At 38.4% G+C, this 19014-nt stretch overlaps 1 protein-coding gene across 3 annotated transcripts in view; it reads left to right on the top strand.

Moving 5' to 3' along the window:
• ANKRD31 (ankyrin repeat domain 31) overlaps positions 1 to 19014 on the top strand; it is a 64705-nt gene that overhangs the window by 29614 nt on the left and 16077 nt on the right. For 2 of the 3 annotated variants that reach the window (XM_042012945.1, XM_042012946.1), the window contains 8 exons: positions 3081 to 3266; positions 4074 to 4216; positions 6779 to 6938; positions 7367 to 7449; positions 8226 to 8307; positions 10434 to 10530; positions 14428 to 15478; positions 18730 to 18870. In XM_042012945.1, coding sequence (XP_041868879.1) covers positions 3081 to 3266; positions 4074 to 4216; positions 6779 to 6938; positions 7367 to 7449; positions 8226 to 8307; positions 10434 to 10530; positions 14428 to 15478; positions 18730 to 18870 — 1943 coding nt within the window. The remainder of the gene's footprint in view (positions 1 to 3080; positions 3267 to 4073; positions 4217 to 6778; positions 6939 to 7366; positions 7450 to 8225; positions 8308 to 10433; positions 10531 to 14427; positions 15479 to 18729; positions 18871 to 19014) is intronic. The other variant, XM_042012947.1, reaches the window with a different exon arrangement.

The raw sequence follows: 19014 nt of genomic DNA, 5'->3' as shown, positions 1-19014 counted from the left end.
CAAATTAGCATAGACTCTGATTGTACTGGTACCTTTGGGTTTAGCTGTGGTATAGATACAAACCTACTTGTATGAGAATAAGAGAATACAACTCCAGTAGTTGTATTCTCTTCTGCCTGCACATGCAGCTTTTCGTTTAGCATTTTCATCCCATGTCTAAGATTTGCATTTATCTTGTAGCCTTACCATCATGATAGAGTGCTGCTCCAACTCATCTTTAACCTCTAAATATTTTCACTTACTGATTTTTTGATAAAGCTAGCACTCATCATGTATACTTTGGTTCTTTCTGAAACCAGAGAACTGTAGTACTCATGACTTGCTAAAACCAAAACTTGTAGTTCCAATAGGATCCCTCCCCTCTTAAAACCCTTTTTTTTGCCTCCTATTTGCACAATTATTATTTTAAAAAGATTTATTCCAAACATTTGTGTTTTATTTTTTGGTCTCCTCTGGGATAGCATGTCCCAAGTTACTTTTTTCCTCATAAGAGATTCTTCAGGTAATATTTTATTCAGATAAAATTAATTATTCCCTTTATACCAGGAGAGTGTTGCCATTTCAGAGGTGGTGCAAGAAAGTATAGCCCTTTATACAGTTGAAGGCCTTAATAAATTTGGAGTCCAGGGCAATGGCATTCAGGTTGCTGTAGAAATAAAGTGGAAAATGGGATGATGCTTTCTGATTTGTGGGGTTTTGAGATGTTTTTACTCTCCGGTGCTTTTTCTTCATTAACTGACCTTTTTATCTCATCTGATTGTTCCTATGTCTCACTGGTCTTCCTTATATTATTCTGTTCTTGAATAAAAATCTTTTCTTCACAAATAACACAGTGTCATTTTCATCTACAGTCAGTCACTTACTAGGCTCCCAACATTTCTATTGTGCTTATACAGAAGGAAGGTACAAACAGCTTGCTTCTTCTCTTGTAGCTCAACCTGTGGAAATAATTGCTCCTAGACAGTGTTGAGGTATTGAAGGACAATGTCCTTGAAGTTGCTGAGGGATGTCAGCCTAATATAACCTGATTGCTGGTTATGGTAATCTCTTCATTTTATCTTTGTACTGTTCTGACTGGACTTTGTATTTGCCAAGATCTGGATCTTTCCTGCTCGTGACCCACCTGGCAATGCATCCCACAGAGAACCAGTATTTTGTGATTCACAAACCAATGTCCCATCATGCTTTTGCAAATGTTTCCTAACAGCCATGAAGCAAACTGTTGTGCATGACAATTTAACTGGAAAACTTTGCAATTACTTCTGTTCACTTGCAGCCAATATTGCTAAGGTTCATTAGCTTAATGGGCTGTTGTGTGCCTTTTTTTTCCTTCAACATCTCTAAAAAGTCCCTAGGACATTCTCCCCTAAATCAAAAGGGAAGAAAAGGAAGAATCAGAAAGTGGATGATTGCTTTGGGAGTTCAGACCCAGAAGCTTTTAGACAAAACACAATACATTATCTTATGGTAAAGTAGGTCTCAGATTCGAGGAGTATTTTAATAATGTGATGCCTTTGTGTGCTCTAGAGTCTCAAATTTTCATTTAAAAAGGAACTCTTGAGTTTTTCTTGTTGCCAGTACAGTGTAGGCCAAGCACCCTCAGTGCAAAGAGGGTTTCCTGAATGCTTTCTCCCAGGTTTGAACAGCCTACAGTGAGCAAGCTCATTTAAAATCAGTATGGGTATATCCTCACTGTATGTCTGTTCTAGTATCACTTCAGTCTGTCTTTCATGTTCCTCCAAATAGTCTTGTATGGCAAGCTCCATAGTTTACTTTAAAAGAAACATTCGAAAAGCAAATTCTCCAGAAGCAGGAGGCACCTGAAGAAAGGCAGCTGTCAAGCACAGAAGATGTTTGATACTAATGGATAATGCTGACTGAAAATATTTGAGGAAACAGCTTGTTTGATGAGAAGAGGAAGATTCACAACTAACTGTTCATAGGAATAAAAAGAAAAAAGCCATGGATAAGTGTTGCAGAATGCTTATTTAAAATGTTGCACTTTTGTGGTTTTTGAATAAGTTGCATATTTTCAAGAAATCAGAGAAGGAACAGTGTAAACTTTTAAAAAATATCTTGGTGGTATGGAATTGTAATAGAAGGAACAGGAGTTTTTAAAAAGTTAGCATGCATGATAGAGCTTTTGAGGATTTACATATCCTGTCTTTTTGGTAGCAGTTTGAAGAGGGGGTTGTCCTTAACTCTGTACACATAATCAGTACTTCATTAATCTCTTTTTCCCATTGTATCTCTTACACTTTAGTAGGTCTGTTACCTGAAGCTTCAGAATTAGAACCTCTCTGATGATCACATGATATCATTAAAGTGGATGGCTGATGTTGTTTGCTTTGTGAACCAATAAGGATTAAATCAAGTTTATTTGCAATTATGGCTTCAATCGTGCACAGCTTAAATTAAAAGACAGTTTATCTATGCCACTAGACATTACTCAAAGACTTGTAATCAGTCTACAGTAGTTTTTCACATCACGGCTGTAAAAATAATGTGTCTGTCTGTGTATATTTATGTTCTTCCAGCTGTAGATATATAACTATATATGTGTATGTGTATATATATATATATATAGACACACACATATACACACAGCTATCTTTTTCCTGATACTGAATTAGGAACTGATAAGAAGTGGTGCTCAAGTCTCTACTTTTTTATAGTTTCTGAAATATCTTTGTGTGTGTAATTTATATATTTAGCAGCCTCACAACCTGAAAGTAGTCCATGGAGAAACCTAACATATTCCCTACCTCTATACAGTATAAAATTTCAACCTTGTTACCTTTCTTGTGGATTCCTAATTTGTTGTACCCTTGTTAAATCATCTAGGTTTTAACTGGAAATTCTTTAGTATAGGATCTGTTTGTTATCTGACCTGTTACACAGGACCTTCTACAGTACCTTTTAAACTTTTGATATAGCCAGTTAATGTTATTGAATAATTAAAGCAACAGTATTGCACACATTTACATCAATTCAAATCAATTATGAAGTTAAATTTTCTGTTTATAGTTAAGCATTTTTTGTGGAAAAAAATTTCTAATGAACACCCAATATCTGTTTAGAATCTACCAGGGAAGAAGCTGTAATTGTACATGGTGCCCGTAATACAAGAGCTGGGAGAAAGATGAAAATTAGGAGAAATGAGAAAGGGGAAACTCAGCTGCATATTGCTGCTAGGAGAGGAGATGTGTCTTTGGTGAAGACTCTAATATCATCTGGAATTTGTGTCAATGAACAGGACTACGCAGGTTTGAAAATTACTCTCTTACAGGCTTGTTTTATGTTACAATTTTACATAATCTGTAGCACATATATGTTTATATAATTTGTGTCATTTTATTAAAATTATGGATTCTTGACTTAAAATTTTGAGGGGGAAAGAAGCTCATTGAGCAAATGCAAGCACACAGAATGAATACCTGGCTTTTTTGTCAGCATGGAGGTAATGCAGACTATTTCTCAGCATAGGCTTTAATAGGATCTTGCTACTCTGCTGAAAAGGACGTTTTCAGAGATGTGTACAGAAGTGAACTGGAAAGTTTGGTGGAGCTTATGTACAACAGTGTATGCATGTGTGAAGCACATTCAGACAGGTCTTTTTTCCCTAGGAAGTAAGACAAAAACCAGATGACAAGATTATGTTTTCTTTTTTCCTACCTAAGTGTATAACACGTTTCTGTTTTCATAGTCTCAAAATGGATAGTGTTTTATTCTAGATGCCTGACAGACTTGATATTATAAAATGCTACTGGTATTAGAAATCAGACTATTAATATTGTGCTTCTGAGTTTTTAGTTTTTCTACTCCAATGTTTTGTTTCTTTTATTATTTTTAGTACTGCAGTAGAAAAGAAAGCAGTGTTTTTCTACTTAATACTGGACAAGTTTTTCTCTGAAGTAAACTGAATTACACACAAAATAGTTCACCTTGGCATGTCAAGATTATTATTTGTATGACTTATCTTAAATGCAGCAAAATGTAGAGTTACTAATTAGTGACCTTTGAGATCTTTCCAAATCAGATGCATACTGTATGTGTCATCTTTCTTTAATTAGGTTGGACAGCAATTCATGAAGCCTCCAACAGAGGATTTACTGATGTGATCTTAGAATTACTGAAAGCAGGTGCTGATGTTAACAGCAGAAGTCTCTGTGGTGTTTTACCAATACATGATGCTGTTTCTGGCAATTATTTGGAGGTATATTTTTCTTCTACATGAGATGTCCTGACACCAATTTCCAACAGAGAATCAGCAAAGCAAAATCCCTATTTCATTAAAGTTACTAACACAATTTTAGTGTAGATTTGCATTTAGGAAATAAACCAGTATTCTTTAAAGTGATCAAAATTAGAGAAAAATATTCTTCAATAGTGACAGTTGAAATTGTACAGTTAGTTGACTTTTTTAGTACAGCAGACAAATCGTAAAAATTCAGAAACTCCCTGTGGTTCTTTCCCAGTTTCGGGCTTCTTAAAAACAGTGTTAAAGTTGAACATTCTCAGTTTCATTGATTAGTTCAGTGCTCCTGCAGATGGGAGTGATACACTTCACACTTAAGAGAGAAGCAATATTACACTTTATTGATATAAAGCAGTGAGTTATCAAAGTTCACTGATAAATGTGACAGTTGTGTAACACAATTCTATTATTTACTGCATAGAGAACAGGGTCCGAACTGTAAGGAGGACCCTCCTGTTGGCTCATGATGTTCAGAAGGGACCCCCTTGCTTTCTAAACTCCTTCTCAGATGGCTGGATCCAGACTTAGTCCCAGGCTTAGTCAGCAGTTTATGTCTAAAGGTCTATATGTGCACAATCAGTCCTTTCTATCACTTAGCTAAGATTTCAAAGTTCAGCATCAATTATGGAGAATCTCTTGTGGCAAGGAATTTCTCAGCCTCGAGGAGTAACACTTGAGAGGTGTCCCTATTCAAGTGGGGGTCCTGGTGTGCCGCCCATTGCTGTGTGAGAGAGCTCAAGGGGCCCTGGGCTGTGCACTATTTTTGAAGTAAGATGATTGACTTACGGTCATATTTATATACCAGTAAGATGCCTGGGTCACTTTTCCAGACAGTGCTCTAGGTCCCCCAAAGTCTGGAGTAAACTGGATGCAGCTATCACAGCTGCCCCTGGTGGTTGTGGCTTAAGCAGGAGAGGAGTGTAGCACATAGTCATAAAGCCCCCTGCTCTGGATGGGACATTTTTTCACTAGGTCAGCTTTCCCTAAGCCCTGTCCTACCTGACTTTGGACATTTCTTGGGATGGGGTATCCACAACTTCTTTGGGCAATCTGTTTCAGTGTCCCCCTACCTTCATTGTAAAAAAATTCTTTTTGTGAAGAAAAGATCCTGGGCCTGTTGTTTAAAAATCAACAATTTTTTATTAACTGGTCCCTTCCAACCCAAACCATTCTGTGGTTCTAGAAAACAGACTATTTCAGTTAGAAAGGACCTACAGTGATCATCTAGGCCAACTGCCTGATTGCTTTGGGGCCAACCAGAAGTTAAATCATGTTAACATTGTCCAAATGCTCCTTAAACATTGACAGGCTTGGGACGCTGACCACCTCTCTCCTCTAGCACAGCTTAGACCCATTCCCACTCATTTATCACTGGATCCCAGGGAGAAGAGGTGAGCATCACCCTCCCCCCTTCCAGTGCTCAGGAAGCGGTAGAGAGCTGTAGTTTGGAGAAAAGCCTCCTTTTCTCCAAACTAGACAAGCCCAAAGTCCGTAGTGGCTCCTCACAGGACACGTCTCCCAGCACTCTCATGAGCTTTGTTGTCCTCCTCTGGGCACATTCAAGGACCTTCACAATCTTCTTAACTTGTGGTGCCCAGCACTGCACAAAAATAAATAAAGTGTTCTTTTGGCAGAGTGAGTTCTGGGGAACAGAAGTGTAAAGGTGACGCCAGATTGGCTTAAATATACTTCTTCTGTTTCTGTCAGGACAATTCACGTTTCATCACATTTATCTTTTTCTATGAGCCAGGGTAAAACAAAGGGGATGATTTCACAGGCCTGGAGCTAAACTATCAGTAGGGTTCTTGCAAAGATGTAATTGTATTATTCAATATTTTGGGGGAAAAACAACAGAGAACATTCTGAACTTCAAGTCATCATTCTCTTTCTGATATATTTTCCTCCTTAACTGCACTCTGAGTGTAAGAAATAAGAAGAAATGCTAAACTTGAGAACTCATACATATGAAAATTCTTTTACCATCCAAGTTCTGACCTCATCAGTGCTTTCATATGATCTGAATTTAAGGTGTAGATGATTCCCCTAGTGCCACTAATCTAATTTCCACATTTTGCAATTAAGCAAACTTGCAAGTGTTTTGTAATTAGGAAAAAAATTATCAGTTCATGAAACCAAAACCAATATTAAAGAAAGAAATGCACTTCTTTTCTGCACTTTGGTCTTAATGTAATTGACCAGCTCCCTTTAATTTAGATACATGGTGTTTTGTGATTGTTCTGTATGACCATGAAACCATAAAAAAAACATAAAAATTAAAGGTTTAATGAAAATTTGTGAATTATTTGTGTATTTTAATGGAAAAATGTAAGAAATGTAAGATAGAAATCTGTGTTGATAATAGCCAATTATTTGTTTTATTTGGATTCCAAGTGTAACAGTTGTAGAGTATCTTATTTGAATTTGGATTATTTGTGATGTGTGTTAGATATAACACATATAGTTGTATTATAAGTCCACAACAAGAATTACCACTGTACAAATAACAAAAATGTGTAATAGGCAGTCAGGATTCTGCTGCAGCATGGAGCGAATCCCAATGAGAGGGATGGTTCAGGAGAAAGTGCTTTGAATCAAGCTTGTGATGAAGAAATGAAAGATCTGCTGAAGTCGTATGGTGCTACGGACTCTGTACTTCCTGTTCAAAATATTGAAGTTACTGGTATGTTAGTTTTAAAATATAAATCGTAGGATTACCCTGTAGTTGTAAGGAAAAATCATACATTCAAATATTATGGCACTGATATTTTTAATTCTATTAACTATTGAATGATATTTACTTGTTTATTTATTTACAGAAAATAGGATGCGCGAATGGGTTTTGGTTTTTTCTGAGAGAATGAGGTATAAGAACATATTTGCATCTTCAGATTTTTGTTATTATCCATATTCAGGAAGGGAAATGAGTAGTTTTGAAAGTGGTACCTTTCATTTCTTTATGCTACCTAAATTTGATCTCACTTGCATATCCAAGATACTTTTCATTATTTGGTCTGCTGTTGCATCTTTGTAACCTATATTAGTTAATCCAGCCTATGATGCTCCTGCAAATTAATTTAAAATTTTATTTATTTTTTCTTAATTATGGAGAGGGGAAATCAAAACATCATTGTTACGACTACTATAAAAATGATTATGCAGCTTTGGAGCCACAACATGAGAAATACAGTGTGGTAAGTATAGATAACAGAGTTTTGTTAAACTGCTTTGTAGCATTATACTGCATAGTGACATTTGCTGACTGAAAAATATAAAAATACAAGTTAAATAATCCATTAAAATGTATGTAAAAACAGCATCATGCAGAGAGTTGTAGTAGACAAGTTATGGTTTACGTATAAAAGTATGCTAATTATCACCTCTCTCTGTTCATGATTCCTTTTAAATTTAAATTTATTGTGCAAAAAGTTGTCAATATTGACACGCATTTCTTACTGCTTACATGAATAGAAAAAAGGTCATGAGTTCTGAGGCTTTCCATTACATTTCCAGAATGGTTCTTTTTGAAACAGTAATGAATTGTCATGATGATGATGAAGATACTTAGATAATGTTTATCTTAACATAAAACAACAAGGAAGATTTTTGCACAAGTTGTTAGGAGAGCTCTTGCTAATGTCTGTAAGCTATGTCTGCATTGTCTAGATGATGCTGTCATGGTGAAATTCATTGTCTAATCTTTGCTGTGTTCTCAGAGGTTTCTGGAGGACTCTGAGCATGGACTAGTTTGAATGCCACAGCAAAACCAGACTGTGACAGCCCATTGCAGAGCATGTCCTTGGCACTATACAGCTCTGTCCTACCAGCACCCCATTGCCTTTACACAGTAATTCCCAACCTGGAATGACTTGAGTCCACCAATACTTAAACTGCAGGCCATGTATCTTGGCCTGTTTTGTATGGTGCGCTTGGCTCTACTTCTTACGGTAATTTCTGTGTTTATTAACAGGAGTCTGTTGCTGCCATACAAGATACAGAAAAGAAGCAGGAAGAACTGTTGCTGTTTGAATTGAGAACTTCCAAAGATGCAGGTAGACATAAATTGAAGTGTTTCACCTATTTTTAGTGGGTAAATATCTTTGGCAATATAATTGTTTTTAAAATGTGCTTGCACATAATATATTTTAATATCTCCTCTGGAAAATACAGCTTCAGAGAATAAAATTTTAATAACACTTCTCAGGTATGGGCACTTCCTGAAGTACTTCAGTTGCACAGGAATGAATATTATAACAGAAAAGGTAGGCATGCCACTTGGAGGCATGTCTCATGTCAACATAATTATATAAAAAGGGATCATTAGATAAGAATGCATACTTTTGGCAGCATTATTCAGTTACATGAATGCCTGCTTGATCAAGAACGGCTATGTCTGGATGTAAAGTAGCAGATGCAGCATTTTCATTCTAGTGTGGCTAGACTTCCAAGAGTCTGAAATAATTTATGAGAGGAAGAAAGAGAATTCTTTACGGCAGACACTGTGAGTGATGGACAGTTTCAGAAATGCTGATGCCCAGAGGTGTAATTTGTCTTAGGCTATCAAATCTCAGCTCAGATTAATCTCAAGAATTTACTAAGCAACAGTGACTTCCTAGACGATCATGATGCTGCTGCTGTGTAGCTGTTGGAGTCTATTGTGTCCGTGTTATGACACTTCAAGAGGCATAGCTTGCTGCCGGAATGCCTTTGACCAAGGTCTCTCTCCCCAGCTGCCCTTGCTCATCTAGGCAGGGCTGTTTAACTGGAGCATCTCATACTCATGAAACAGTTTTGCTTCCTGACAGAAAGAAACTGTTTGGTTTTAAATTTATGTTCCTAAATACAAGCTGGAGCTTTCAAATTATATTTATGAGTAAATTTACACCTTTAAAAGTAAATGTGAAATATGGAATTATGCAGGTTGATAGCTTCCAACTCAAATTTATGGTATATGGACTGTTTATTAAAATAGGTGTTTTTTTGAAAAATGTTTGACAAATAGGTAGATGATACAATAGACAGAAGCCTGTGCACAGAGATCAGCGCAATTCCATAAATAAGCAAAAAGAACTACCAGACTTCTCCTTTTCGGGGGTAATCAGACTTCTCTTGTTCAGGGGTATGATAGGAATGAATGTGCTGATCTGTTACCACTACTGACAAAAGCATTAGTAATATAGCACCTCTTAAACTTAAGTCGTAGTCATTACTATTGATGAGGCACAAGACTGAACAAGAACATGGAAGTACATTGACAAACTTAAAACATAGAGTAATATCTCAAGGTATTTCCATGAAGTGGAACCTACTATAAGTAACAGATTCAAATTTTCTATTAATCTGCCTTAATAAAAACAATATTCACATATTACTATGTAGGCAAATACTGGTAGGTACTGTGAAAAAGGTTTGGGGAAACATTTTATAAATTCCAATTCAGTCCTGTAATTTCTCATTTTTCCTGATTATGTAAAGCTTGCATTGACTTTTAGAATCTCAGGAATTAGATTAAAATTTTAGCTAATTATCCCAGTGGTATCCACTGGATGTGACTTCTAACCCTCATGTTATATGTCTAAGAGATACGGTGTATAAAGAAGAATTTATAATTGCTCTTCTTATTTTAGAAAAATATAACTAACAAAAAGAGACAATTTATCTTTTAACTATATAATACTAGTTAGAAATGATGTAAAACTGGGATAGATATGCTTTTATACCATTGTGTGTAACTTGAAACAATCTTGTAATACTTCAGATGGAAGTTTTAGGCACCTGTTAAGATTGTGTAACTTCTGCAGGTAGCTTCAGTATAATTGTCATGTTATGTAGCTACTTGCAACACAAAGAGCTTGAAAATACTCAGTGCTTATTGTCCATAGGGTAGTTCTTTAATTTATTCTTCTTTCTCTTACCAATTTCCTTAACAAGGTACTTGCACTTCAAATCTTCCAGTACTTCAGCTATTTTTTTAAGTTAAACTTGTATTTAACTCTTTCTATAAGTATTTCATTAAAAGTACTCCAATTGTAAGGAGCTACCAGTATGCATTACAGTATAAGGTACTGCTCTAAAAGTGTCTTCATACTTCAGCTGTGTATTTGAAAATGCTATTAATGTAATTATTTTCTCCTGTTTATTGCCATCATCATTTTGATTATTTCAAAATACTAAACAGATTTGTATATGCAAAGCCTGTCTCAGATACAACATACTTTGAATGAAATACTTGCAAACCAGAAAACAGAGAGGGATACCCTTGCTAAAAAATACAGGTAAGTAGAATACAAGTATTTTATTCAAAGAAAGCTATTCTTTGTAGTAGTAGTTGTTAAGAGATCAGCATGTAGTGGCATGAAAGTAAATCTATGTGGTTGTCATTCAGATTTTTTGGAAGCATGATCGGTATCGGCTTCAGTTACCTCTATTACATGAAGGAAGGTCTTCAAGATCTAGCTAATGCATGCTTATCAGTTGCTCTGCTCACAGTGAGCATTGAAAATAGGTAGGGAACAATACAAAAGGTGTGGAAAAATACAAAATCACAGAATATGCTGAGTTGGAAGTGACCCACAAGGATCATCGAGTCCAGCTGCTACCCTGCACAGCACCAACCCCAAGAATCACACTATGTGCCTGAGAGCATTGTCCAAACACTTCTTGAACTCTGTCAGGCTGTTACTGGTGACACTTCCCTAGAGAGCTTGTTCCAGTGCCCAGCCACTCCCTATGTGAAGAACCTTTTCCTTATATCCAACCTAAACCTCCCTTGACACAACTTCAGGCCTTTCCCTCATGTCCTGTCAGTGGTCACCACAGAGAATAGATCAAAGTCTGTCCCTCCCCTTCCCTTCATGAGGATGTTGAAGACTGCAGTAAGGTCTCCCCTCAGTGTCCTCCAGGCTGAACAGAGCAAGTGACCTCAGCTGCTCCTCATATGGCTTCTCTTCAAGGCCCTTCACCATCTGTGTGGCCCTCCTTTGGACACTCTCTAGTACTGTCCTTCTTATCCTGTGGCAGCCAAAGCTGCCCCAGCACTGGAGGTGAGGCCGCCCCAGAGCAGAGCAGAGCAGGACAATCCCCTCCTTTGCCTGGCTGGTGATGCTGTGCCTGATGCCCCCAGGACACAGGTGGCCCTCCTGGCTGCCAGGGCACTGCTGACTCAAATTCAGCTTGCCATGGACCAAGACCCCCAGGTCCCTTTCCATGGTGCTGCTCTCCATCATCTCATTCCCCAGTCTGTCAATGCATCCAGGGTTGCCCCTGTGCAGAAGTGTCTGAAGTGCAGAATCCGTCACTTTTCATTATTGAACTTCACACAGCTGGTGATTGCCCAGTCCCCTGATTTGTTGAGGTCTCTCTGTGGGGTCTCCCTGCCCTCAAGGGAGTCAACAACTCCTCCCTGTTTTTTATTGTCTGCAAACTTGCCTAGTATCCCTTCCAGTCCTCCATCCAAGTCATCAATGAAGATGTTGAAGAATACAGAGCCTAAGATGGAGCCCTGTGGAACCCCACTAGTGACAGGCCACCAGCCTGATGTCACCCCATTCACTGTAACCCTTTGTGCTTGACCTGTGCGGCAGCTGCTCACCCATCACATGATGTGTTTATCCAGCTGTGTGCTGGACATTTTGTCCAGAAGGCTCCTGTGAGAGACAGTATCAAAAGCTTTACTGAAATCCAAATAGATTACATCACCTGGCTTTGCTTGATAACTGGGTGGGTTTCCTTGTTGTAAAAATAGATCAGGTTTGATAAGCAGGACTTTCCCCCCATGGAGCCATGATACCTAAGCAGAAATTAGGAAATGGAGGTATTGAGCAATTACATTCATTTTGCAGCATCATGGAGGAGAGTAGTAGCAACTCAAGACACTACTTGGAGTGTCCCTACCACTGGTTTGTTTCTTTAGCACTCCTAGATTTGGAGTGTTCAGCCAACAGCCACAAGAGCAATTTAGAGAAATGGTTTGAAGTGCTCTTTCAGACATTCATTTTTTTGTGAGAACAACTAAAACATGAGCTAGGATTGCTTATCTTAGTGTGAGCATGGACTGTGTGAATTATCAGCTTTATGATGCTGGGTCTCACAAGGCCTCATTTACTTCCTTCTGAGAAGGACTACCTCAAGGCTGGTCATGTGGCAAGTGCTCACCTAACAATGTAGTATCCTATTCAACAGGTGCTTCTTTCTAGGCCAGCTGATGAGGATGTTTCCATTCTGTTTGTGTGGGCAGGATTTGGTTGGTGATGAAAAACCAGTGTACAGCTTTCAGGTAGTCCCATGGCAAAATATAGAGGCTGGTTGAGCAAAGAGACTGAAATATTTCTGTCACAAGCCATTTGGCCAGTTATAAAATGTAAGATACACAGATTACATAGATAATTTAAAAAAACAAAACAAAAAAACGGATTTTATGAGAAGAGGAGTTAGGGTTCCAAATCATCCTTGTGAGCAAAACAGTGACTGAATTAAGAAACAAGGACAGTAAAATTAATAGCTACACAAACTTACCTGTTTTCTAATATTGAGAGTGAGATTGTGTTCCAGAGTGAAGTGATAAATATTTCTGGGTATTGCAGATACCCTGCAGCTAATGCAACAGCCGTCCATCAATAGTAATGAGCTATATTACAAATCACATTATATTTCGTTTTTATTACTTACATGGGGAACATCTTATTTTTAATTATTGGCTCATAACTTTTGTCACACAAGCTATAGAAGATCAGGAGGCATCATCACATTTTCCATCTTCCAGTTGTTCAGTCAGTTGGCTCAGGGAGAAATACTACTAACATTGTTCCTTTTACCGTACTAAGATGTAGGTACTAGCATCTTCTGTACTAAGGTACTAAGATATATCTCCTACCTGAGAAAAATTAGCAAAAAAATAACTATCATATTTGTTAGCTACTTTGTAATTTTAGTCACACTGCCGTGTCTTCTGTACCTGTATAGCAATAAAGCAATGAAAGTTCCCAGAGGAAAAACTTCTAGAAAAGTGTGTGAAGCCTCACTGGTCTGTGTTGAAGTCCATAGTTGTCATGGACTACTCAGTGATTGACTGTATGCTGATATATTGATAGTATCATGTATTCTAAGCACATGTGATACCAAGCAGTATCACAGTGCAGACAGCAACACTGTCAAGCTGTGTTTTTCCTGTTCTTGTTCTGAACCATCTTGTCTTAGTGTACCTTTGTCCTGATCCCCTCAACCATCTCTTTTGAGACTGGGATGGTGTTACCTGTGTGGCACTTCTGCAGTGGGTGGGCTGAAAAGCAAACGATACTGCAATTCCTTTTCCCACAGCTTATGTTACTTCTCTGTCTTCCCAAAATGGTGCCAGAGCAGTAGTGATACCACTTATCCCATGAGGGGGAATTAGGAGAAAAGAGTATTATGCTGAGGTGATGGCTCTTGTGCCAAAGAATGTGGGGTAAATAAAGAATTCCCTTCCAGCAGAAAGGAGGTAAAGTCCCCCAGGGAATGAGGCTCACAGGAAGGAGGCTCAGTCTGGGAGCAGGGTCTGATGAAGGGATGCGGCATTCCCAGATTACACAGGCAACATCCTAAACTGTTCTGGCCTGTTTACTTAAAGGTCATGTGGCATTATTACAATTGTAGCTTTATGAAATCTTTTGTTTTGAAAACTTTTTGAAATCTTTTGTGTACACCACAAAAAAATCCTTATAGTATCATCCTTCAGTAGCTTATCCTGAGTTCATTTTAAAAGGCTCCAAAGTAGACCTTTGAAGACATTGAATTCAATGCACTACTATGATTTGTGGTGATAAAAGAGCAGTTGGTGATAATACAGGCACAGTTTTGATTCTTTGAACTGAGGGTGGTATAGGAGTATATATCCTTTGAATTAAGGACTGGTATAAGCAAGGCTTTTTCTGAAGTTTTGATGATGAACATCCCAGTTCCGTAGGATTCCCACTTGCATCTTAATTCTGCATCCTGTTGTGGGATTCTGCAATTTGTTGTCCATAAACCTGGGGTTTGAACATTAAACTTCATACATGATTAAAATATTGTTCAGATTTTAAATGTTGGCAGAGTCCTTTGAAAAATATTCTTGTTCTTTGTGGGTTACATCTATTAAAATGTTCTAATTTTGTAGTTACAGTAACTCAAATGTCCTTATTTTTTATTTTCCATAGGGCTTCAGTGGAATCATTTAAAAAAGGTGCACTGAGAAAACAATTAGTTAACCTTGCTTTTAGGCAAAAGAGCCTGTTGACTGTTGCCCAAAACCAGGAAAAATTAGTGCAGAAAATACAAAATTACAGAAAAACAAAGCAAATGTTCAGTTCATCATCAGAGAAGCAAATCTCAAACTTAGTTATTTTTCATGGAAGTGATACAAGACAAAGTTTAACTGCTGATGAAATCATGTGTCCTAACGCAGAAACATTTAGTATGGGGCTTGGTGCCAACACACCTAATGGAAAGAGAGTAGAAGCACATGTCTCTGCAGAAAAAAGATTTTCAGCTCAGGAATGCATCCAGCAGCCACACATCTATTTGAATAAGACAGGAGCAGATGAAGAAGCACTTACAAGCAAAGGGGCTTCTGATCATGCTTTGGCATCTGAAAACAGGTTAAGAGAATATCCCTTTGACAACATGTCAAAGCTGACAAATGCTGCAGAAGTGATGACATTGCCTTCAGAACCTGCTATTTCCACTATTAAAACAAAGTGCTCAGAGCAAAAAGACATTGATTGTGTAGCAACTGTAGAACAAGGAAACAAGTATTTAAATCTCACTTCAATGACCAACACATTAAATACTGTAGAACCCCGAAGCACTGTTGTCAATGTCTGTCAGACAGCCAGTGACTGCAAGCAGGTTCCTTCACATGAGGATCTACACAGATACATGAATAAGAAAGAAGCTTTCCAGCAGAAGCAGACACAGCAAGTAATTTTGTTAGCATCTACAAAGAACTTCTCTAATACTTTGCAGCAAATGGCCTTTCAGAGTAATGAGAATTCATTTAATGCCAACCTGGTTCTTACTAATCTTACCTCAAATACAGATTCTCCAGTAAACGTCAGTGAGAAGTCTTCACAGAGCTATAGCAATCAGGAATGGGAACAAAGCCAAGTGAGGTATGGACAGAGGACTAGGAAAAAGCATCAATTGATAGATCTGCTTGAATTGGGAAGGATAAAGCCAGGAGAAAATGTTTTAGAATTCAAACTGCAGGTAATTTTTGAGAAATAATATTAATATTAGTGGATAATGAAAATACCCCACACACTAAAATGGGGAAACAGCAGTTCTCATGGTTTAGTCTGCATCTTCAGCACTTAACTAGTGAATATTTTTATTCATTGGTTATAGATAACTGTTCGTAAGTTTAAAAGGAAAATGCTAGGGATGAAGTCTTCTGTCAGTCCATAATTTTAAGACCCAAAATACTGCATAAGTAAAATTTGTGTTTAACTTTGGTTGACCGGTTTGCTGATATTTCTTATTGATAGAACCCGAGTGGAATCTTTCGCTGATTTACATTGTGTAACACCTGATTTTCATACTGGAAGGAGCAGGAGTGTAATTGTTGTTATGACTTAATGTCATTCTTGGAAACAACTGTGAAATCCTTCAAATAAAAAATGTGACATCAAAGATTTCATAGTGCTGTAATAGGCACAAATACATGCAAAAATACTTGCTTACATGCTTGCTGGTTGCATGAGCTTGCGGTATGGTATGAACCATATTTGAAAAAAAAGAAAAGCCTTTTTTATTAATACAAAAGCACGTCCCTGTCCCTCCAAATGCAGAGTAGATTTGCACAGCAACTGCCAGGGTCCTGGCTTAGTAGTGAGCATATGAGGGAATCATTGACTGAATTCCCAGATATGAGCTAGGGCTGTGGTTTGACGCTGGCCAAATGCCAGGCACCCGTGAAAGTCGTTCACTTGCCCTCCTCTGCCACAGCTTGGACAGAGAAGATAAAAATTTAATGAAGGCTTCATGAGTTGAGAGAAGGACCAGGAGAAAACACTCCAATGGCAAAACAGGCTCAACTTAGAAGTACAAAATGAATTTTATTACTAAAAAAATCAGAGGAGGATAATGAGAAGTAAAAACAAGGCCTTAAAACACCTTTTCTTTCCCCAGTCCCCTCCCTCCTTCCCACTGGCAGCCAAGGGAGACAGGGCGTGAGGGTTTTGGTCAGTTCATCACCCAGGATCTTCTTCCACTGCTCAGGGAGAGGAGTCCTTCCCCTGCTACCCCATGGGGTCCCTCCCACAGGAGACAGTTCTCTGTGAACCTCTCCATGTGGTTCCAATCTCACGAGCAGCAGTCCTGTCAAAACTACTGCAATGGGAATTCCTCCCATGGGCAAACAGTCCTCCCAAAACTGCTGTGGCATGGGTCACTCTTCCACGGGGTGCAGTTCTCCAAGTACAGGCTGCTCTGGCCTGGAAGCAAGGGCCCCCTCTCTCCACTGGGTCTCCCACTGGATCACAGCCTCCTCCAGACATCCACCCACTCTGGCAGGGGCACCTCGCCCATGGGCTGCAGGTGGATCTCTGCATCCCCTGTGGATCCCCAGGGGCTGCAGGGGCACAGCTGCTGCACCATGGTCTGCAGCATGGCCTGCAGAGGCACCTCGGCTCTGCCACCTGGAGCACCTCCCCCCCTCCTTCTGCACTGACCTTGGTGTCACCATGTTGTTTCCCTCACATGTTCTCAACTCCTCCTCTTCTCTGGCTAGGAAAAAACTGTGTCCCACTTTGGTTTTTATTTCTTCTTAAATATGTTATCACAGAGGAGTTACCAATGTCTCTAATTGGCCCAGCCTTGGCCAGCAGCATGTCCATCTTCAGAGCCATCAGGGATTGCCTCTGCTGGACACGGTGGAAACTTCAGCAGCTTCTCACAGAAGCCACCTCGGTAGCCCCCCTGCTACCAAAACCCAGGCCGTACAAAACCAACACAGCTAGGTAAATTCCAGGGCAGCATATTGATAAAAACATGAAAAGTTCTTTTCAACCAACTCACCAGTTTAGTTAATGTAGCAAGAGCTCCTTTTCCTATACCTATAATCTGCTCAGGAATGCTTTTCTGCTGAGAGCTGCCATTTCATGTGGTCTTGTGTTCTGGAACATAGAATAGTGTAGGTCAGAAGGCTGTACATTAGGCCATATGATAGGTATGGAGACATGCTTCTTTTTTTTAAAGAACATGTAATATTCCTTTGAACTGCAAGATGATTAAGTGGAAGGATGAAGAGTTCAGTATGTGTACTGTAATTTTTCAAGACAGTTGTCTGTGACACCAGCTTGATGCATGGGGATCCTAAGGAATTATAACCCTGTGCTGTAAATACTGGTGTTTGGCATGTAGAGAAGTCAGTGATCTTTACTAGGATGAAAATGACACTCATTTATGTCTTGTAAGACAGTGCTATAGAAATCAAAATTTAGAAGCCAGTGTCTGTTGCATTGCAAAGAGGAGATGATCAGTAAATTTCCTTTCTTTATCATTATAGAGATGTACTTGGTAACAACATACAGCTGGTACATAGTCCTTACTTAAGGTTAGCTTTCTGCAGGCAAAATGCAATTGTTGAATGCTGTAGACCTAGGTTGTGAAACTGTGAACTCAGCTGAGTGCTCATTGAAATATTTGAGTTAATAGTTTAAATTCTTAAAGCCACCTCAATCCAGTGGGTATGGTAGGAGATGGTTCAATATTTGCTAGTGTATCATTCTCTTTGGATTGTTTAACCTTATGAATGGTAAGTGACCTTACTAAGTTCTAACAGAGTTCATCAACAGCAAATGGTTGCATTATTTAACTGTGTTTGTCCAACTGAGGCCAATATGACAAAATCACGACTTACTCAACTATAAATGACTATAACTTGTGCTTCTGGAGAGGTGTAAATGTTTGCAGAACTGGGCTGTATTAACATTATGAAAGAGGCATTAACAGTAAGTTCTTTTGTACTTAATTTTGCATAAGGTGGGGCTGTCAGGTTCCTCCTAAAACATGTAAGTGATATCCCCTGATATAAGTGAAATTTTTGTGCAAATGTTTCATGTTTGAATGGTTGCTGAAACTTCACTCTGACATACACGTACCTCCTGTTGCAGTTTCTTGTTGCACAGACTTGCCTTGTGTAAGTGCCTGAGTTCACTATTGCAAATGAATTCAAAGCCTTATGTATAAGAGGAACTAAGATACAAATACAGTTCTGACAAACATGCACAGGGAGATTTGTCCTCTGATTAGCTAAAGCATCTTGTTACGGTGGAATAAATCATCTTATTTTACACAGTTTTTGATAGTGGCATTAGATTACTTAACCTTTTTTCAGAGAAAAACAGAATTAGCTCCAATTTTCAGCTATATTGTTCTTCGTAATTTTTCATGTTTCAAGGATTTTATTCCATATTTATTAATTTATGAATTGAAATTATTTCTTACTCATTTTTTAGGAATTTAGTTATAAAGCTACACTCTTAAAGAATGGCAAGATCAGAACCAGTAAGGGACAAATACTGCAGAATCCAGTTCAGTGGATTAAAGATATACTAGGAAGTGATATTTCTGTGACGTGGAAGTATGTGTGGAATAAGGTATGCCTGATTTGATTCCCAAAGTTCACAATAATGAATGGCTATAACAAGATTCACTAGTCTAGATCTCCTTACTGTTCTTAAAGCAGAAGAGGGTGCAAGCCTAAATTTTAAATGTCTTCTAACTCATAATGAATGAACAGC

The sequence above is a fragment of the Corvus kubaryi genome, unplaced genomic scaffold, assembly GCF_017639235.1.
Source record: "Corvus kubaryi isolate FWS band 111438036 unplaced genomic scaffold, C.kubaryi_AGA036_p1.0 split1-37296, whole genome shotgun sequence".
Lineage (NCBI taxonomy): Eukaryota > Metazoa > Chordata > Aves > Passeriformes > Corvidae > Corvus > Corvus kubaryi.
The sequence above is the reverse complement of the archived record's forward strand: the minus strand, read 5'-3'. Positions and strand labels throughout refer to the sequence as shown.